Source organism: Amblyomma mixtum, chromosome 3 (assembly GCF_055824585.1).
Source record: "Amblyomma mixtum isolate Tamu chromosome 3, ASM5582458v1, whole genome shotgun sequence".
In the NCBI taxonomy this organism is placed as follows: Eukaryota; Metazoa; Arthropoda; class Arachnida; order Ixodida; family Ixodidae; genus Amblyomma; species Amblyomma mixtum.
Window position 1 is genome coordinate 92,539,045 of NC_143014.1, and position 6,000 is coordinate 92,545,044.

The following is a 6,000-nucleotide window of genomic DNA, read 5'->3' on the forward strand; positions in this document are numbered from 1 at the left end:
AGAATTGAAGTGAACTTCCTTCATAAAATTATATCAGGCAAGCTTAGCATTTCTCCCCCTTCATTCCTCAATCACTCCACTGCTCGAAGGACCCACCATAGTAGGGAGCACTCCTTACAGTCTCTTTTTGCTAAAACAAACTCATTTAAGCACAGTTTCTTCCCTCAAACAATAGCAGATTGGAACACACTCCCTGAATCGCTTTTTAACTCTCCTAACATGGAACACGCACTAAAAACATTTTTGCTTCACTAAAAAGGAAGTGACTCTTCTATATTCAATTTTTCAGCATGTATTTCTCTTTGTCGTTGCTATGTTCATCATTTAAGTTTCATTTTTGCTGTGTGTCACATGAAATGTTTTCACGTGGTGTTGTGATTTATGTTTTTTCATGCCCCTCCTGCTTGGGCCAAAGCTGGCCTGCAGTATTTTGAAATAAATAAATAAAATAAATAACTAGCAAACTGAGTGTTCAGCTTAAGTAGCACACAATTATGCAGTACACGTTATTGGTTTCAAACTTGTCCAGTTTTCTTAGCATGTAGAAGTAAACAGGTATTGGGGCTGCCTGCACAGCAGTATTTTATTAATGCTGTTGTGCTGTGCACCAACTTCTTGCGCCATACCAGTTTTGGTAAACTTTCAGAGCATGTTTTCAGAGCAGCTGCCCTTGGTACAGTTTATCAGATGCTTACACAGAGTACATGAGCACATGTTACTTGCTCTCCATAGGTGATACAGGTGGAGCCTAAGTTTGAAATAACTGGTCTCCAACCTTGTATAACATTGTATTAGTGCCTTGCCTGGTAGTTTCACACTTCACTTAATTGCTGTAGCTATCTCCGGGCAAGAGGCACCATGCATGCTTCTCACAGAATCATGTCGTGATGCAGCAGGCATGGTGTGCTGCCACTTTCGCTTCTTGTCCAGCACCAGCAGGAGCCACCAATCGCTAATTACCGCCAAATAGTCCCTGTGTGAGACATAAAAGGTCGTGATATGGCACTAAAATGTGGCTGCATGCTCTCCGCGAACTGATGGACCACCTGTAGGTGTAGCTAGTGCAGGAGGATGAGCATTGCTTGCATGTTCCGGGTGTGTTTATGACAATAATTAGCAGCATTCAGTTTAATTATATGTTTAAATATTTACCTAAACTGTTGAATAACTAGTAGTCTTCACAGCAACTAAAATTAAAAGGACACTGAGGACAACTGCATTCAATATTGTTCTCAGTGAAAAATTGATTCTCTGGCTCTGTTGACATGTGTGGCTACAGAAGACATATTTATCAGTGAGAAAATTGGATTTAAAAATCTTCCTGTTAGTTGATTCAAACTCGTGACGTCCTTACCGGAAAGAAAAGGTTGCCACCGTTTTGGAGTGAGTGGTGGTGTGGCGTAGCCTCTGGGATCCACACCCAACAATCATTGTCGATACACGCATTTTACTTGTGAAATCAGCCAGTGATGGCGACATCGGTACTTCATTTCTTGGTCATATCTAGCTAATAAAAGCTCCATTTTCAGTGAGAGTGGTCTCTCTTTGTGATTAGGATACGGTACTTTGTCAATACAGGCCAACTTATATTGGGTTAATGCCTGTATATGCGTCGGAATTGTTTATTCCCAATTTTACATTCATAGATCTGTGGGAGTCCTCATACCACTCCTGGTGCAGTGGTGCAGCGGTTAAGCAATGCACCACTGCCCTGAAGGGGTAGGGACTGCCACCGGTGAGACTTGTGAGAACCAGGTTGCTCTTTCCGAGCAGCCTCTTGCGACCAATCAATAACTGAACTGCCACCTGCCACAGTGGGCAGTTTGCTTACAATCCAGTGGGTAGGTTGTGAAGACGTCACAAGGTCACATGACCTATGTGGCCCACCTGCCGTTTTTCCCTCACGGCCAACGACGATGGTGACGACAGTGTCGGCTTTTCTGTGACACGGGGCCCTTAACGCTATCATGTTAAAAATTATGGCCCCTGGACAGGTGTTAATTATTGCAGCAGAGCCACGCTTCATGGATTCATGAAGCATAGCAGTAATGCTCAGACCTCACTTGTCTAAGTCGTGTTTTTAGCCAATCTCTGTCACTCAACTGCCTACTATCTTTAAATGAACGATAGAGGAATGCTATCTCAGGAGGCAAGCTGGTCTTGAGACATTTGGGAGAGTAGTTAAGCTGTCGAATTTTCATTCTATTGGTCGATTATTGTGATGTTTCATTATTTATGGGCAAAGCTTTTCCAAACTAACAGCTCTTTTTCAAATTTTTAGCACACTGACAAAGAAATGAAGTGCAAATTTTGGCTTATGTAATTAGAGTTGAGGCAACTTAGTGGCAATATTAAAAGTGTGAGAGGTACTTTAATGTTGATTTTTATTTTTATATAAGCAAAACTATGTATATACATTCAACAAAATTAAATTTAATAGAAAACAGCCAGTATAGTTTTGATTGCCACATCCTTCTTTCAGCATCAAATCCAGAAACAAAGGGCCCTATTTATGTAGCATGCACGCATTAGTGTTAGCCAGCCTTAAGGCAAAATTTGAGTAATTTTGATATGTCACTAAAATCTAAGCAGCAGCTGCAGTTTGAAGAACTTTTACATACTCAAAGGAATGTGTTATTGAATGTTGTTTAAACACTTGTGCCAGCAGTTGGCCTTACCATGCTGAAGGTTCCTGGTGTTTCCTTTGTCACTCTCATGTGTTTTGTATGCTCAAAACTGTGGTTGCAGCAGAAAAATATTTGCTTTAATTTAGTTTTCTCTTGGTTATGGCCCATAGTTGTTTTGTGCCAAGTGTGTGAAGCAATGCAGTTCTCATTTCTAGTCGTGTCTGAAGTGTAAAGTGCTTGCCTCAGATGTGCTAGGAGTCTAATTCTTGCAACATAAGCCATAGATTTTGCGAAAGTCACGAGAATGAAAAGGGATACCATTGGTAGTTGCCGAGTGCAAGCAGAAGTTTTTATTTTACTATTTAATTACTTTTACTCTCAAAACTTAGTCATATAGGAGGTTGTGGCCAAGTACTACACCAGGGTGGCCAAATCCTGTTCTGGTGAGGGAGTGCATTCTCAGTTCTTGTCACCGAGGTCAGGCCACACCCAAGGCCTGGTTATGCAGTTTTATCGACATGCAGAGTTTTTTTTCCAATTTTTTAGCTAGTGGAGAATTGCGTGCAGCACCACGATTCGAACCCCAGTCCTCTTGCATACGAGACAGATGCTCTACCTTATGGAGATATTTAGGGGAGGCCTTTGCCCTGCAGTGGGCGTAGTCGGGGTGATGATGATAACTATCAAGTGCGTAACTAGCTCTTTACAGAAGGTTTGTCAAAAGTTTAGAGAGATATAAAACATCAAAAGAGACCTCCAGGAGCAGCCTTTCCATCTCAGAAGCTTTACTGTGCACTTTCTCTGTTCTAAAGAAAGCACTTGCAAACTTGAATTGCTCACAGCACAAGTGCCTGTTGTGCACTGTGCAGACCAATGCTGCCTCACTGACTGCTACTTTGGGGCACCCAAGGTGTTGGGGTTTCCATCATTCACCTAAAAACTGCTCAGGAATTACCTTTGTGCAGTTCAACTTGCTGTTTATTCATGTTTCATGCTTCACCTAACCACTTTCATTTTTGAAAATGATGCTTCACAGCAGTTTACTACATGTGCAACAGAAACTTTTGGCCATTGAGTTTCCATTGAGGCACACATGTGGATGGAAAAAGGCAGGGAGATGAAAACTCTCTTAAACAACTGTATAAGCAGTGCTGTCTCATGTACCTCACGTGATGCTGAAGAGTTGTAGTTCATCTTTGAAGGCAAAAATCCTTGCTATCACTAAAAAGCCTGGCATGCATGACTGTATTTGCATTTCTTGGGTCTCAGTATGATGATATCAAAGGCCCTCAACTACAAGGTAAGAAAGTGACCAGTGAAAAATGACTAATCAACAGTGCCTTTTACAAGGGAATCCCAAACCACGTTAGTCCACAGTGAGGTGTATGCTGCTCGCAGTCCATTGCAGTGCTGTTGCTCAGTGCAGTCAAGAAATTTGGGGGAAAAATTTGTCAAAAGTCAAATGCACTTCTGCTTTTTCAGGCAAGTCCACATTTCCCCAGTTAGGCCGCAAAGGCAAAGCAGGCAGCATCACCATGGAACTTTGAGCATGGACTTGACGGTCCATTTTGGTTGCCCAAGGAAGATCTCAACTGAACAAGTTGTGCCTGCTGCAAGTCTAAAGACATGGATATTGCAGCAGAGTGTGTCCTTTGCTTATGAGCAAGTGGGCGGCTGACAGTAAAGAGGCTAACTTATTTTAGCTGAATTTTTGTGTTTTTTTTTCAGTAAATATTTTAACAAAACAATGTATGAACAACTGCCTACTTTAACACTAGCACATTTGGATTAACAAATGCCTGCAATTATGCATTTCCTTCTTGACTTTTTGAAGTATAAGCCTTCGTATACCACAGGAAGCATTTAGCCTTCTTTATTACATGGTAGGAGTCATCATAGAGTCGCTAAAGGGACAGCTTACTGACTTTTATCGACCATATTTTCTTTGTTTGCAATCAAAAACTCCTTGCTCAAATAAACATATACCCAGCTGTAAGGCTGAGAAATGTGGCAGAACAATATAAGCAGTTTTTCAACATGACATTATCGTTTTCGCGTGGTAGCTGGCATCTTCGAACCCCGAAATTACAATGCTGTAATGTCTGGCCGCTTTAACCGACATGCTCGGGTTTTCTTAAAAATATAGTTTAAAGCGCTGGGGTGGTTTTAAAAAACAATCATTAAAATAAGACTGGTGATAGGACTGGTGATATTTGTCACAGATTCACAATTCCGTTCTATTAACAGTACAGCCCCACAGATGAGTAGCTATTGGCATCCCCTTTGTATCGGGGCAGTGGCAAGTGCTACGTTGCCTAGTAAATTAAAATGGCTGTTTTTTTTATATATATATTGGACTTGCTTTGAATCGTAATGTTTACTTTTCTTTTTGTCCCCATTCAAGGCTATTTTTCATGTTCCAAGCTATACCACTTGGACTTCTATGAGGGTTCGTGCTGTTCCTCCATTTTGCTTTTACGCCACCAGTATGCTAGTCTTCTTTTGCTCGTCTTTACTGCTGATGTATTAATTTTGCTTTTACTATCCCTAAAACTAAAGCTACTGGAATGCTCACCATTGTCCTCTTTGATATCTGGATGTATAGCTTTACAGTCTACCAGACAGCAATTTGACTTCTCTTGCTTGCAGAAAATGTTCTCGTTTGTGGAAAATGTTTTCTCATATTTTTTTATTTCATCAAAGATTAACAGAATGCAAATCATTTACTGGTAATCTGCCCTGGATGTGTGTTCCCTTTTAGCATGCATTCCAAGATGCTTTTGAGCGAAAATTGTCATTTAAAAAGCTTGGAGAGAGATTGGGAGGCGAAACCAGAAGTTGGGATACTGCACTGTTAAAAGAATGGAATCACATATTGCAGATATCCCAACTGTTTTGATGGAATGACGAATAGTTGCTAGAAAAAAAAAAAAAATGAAGTGCCGGGAGTTTCTTCCAGCAATAATAACCCTCTGTGTTGCACTCAGTCCTGTTCATAAAATTAAGTGTATCCACCGTAGGTGACGTAGCTGAACTTTTTGCCACTTTAAAATATAAATTCCTGTCAAAACCATAAGTTTTGTCCTTATATTGTAACCATAATGAAAGATTACCAGGATATGACCATTTTTTGTACTCTTTTTTTCCAACAGTAGACTGTCCCTTCGGAATGAAAATAGATTTTGCTATCAGATTTTCATGCAGTTTGTTCAAATGAGCTTTCCTCTGAACGCACAAGTTATTTAGCATTTGTGGTAACAAGGTTGTGTGTTAAGTTTCACGTGGTCAGATGCACATAGTTATGCTCATTGTTGTGTTTTTACAACAAACCGTTTCCTAAACAAGGAAATAAAATCTCGACATAACTTTTTCA

The 6,000-nt window shown here is 40.5% G+C and overlaps 1 protein-coding gene across 2 annotated transcripts in view; it reads left to right on the forward strand.

The window, feature by feature from the left end:
* kappaB-Ras (NFKB inhibitor interacting Ras like 1) overlaps positions 1 to 6,000 on the forward strand; it is a 51,653-nt gene extending 45,653 nt beyond the window's left edge. For both annotated transcript variants that reach the window (XM_089580114.1, XM_089580115.1), the window contains one exon: positions 4,110 to 6,000. In XM_089580114.1, coding sequence (XP_089436240.1) covers positions 4,110 to 4,174 — 65 coding nt within the window. In that variant the 3' untranslated portion in view covers positions 4,175 to 6,000. The remainder of the gene's footprint in view (positions 1 to 4,109) is intronic.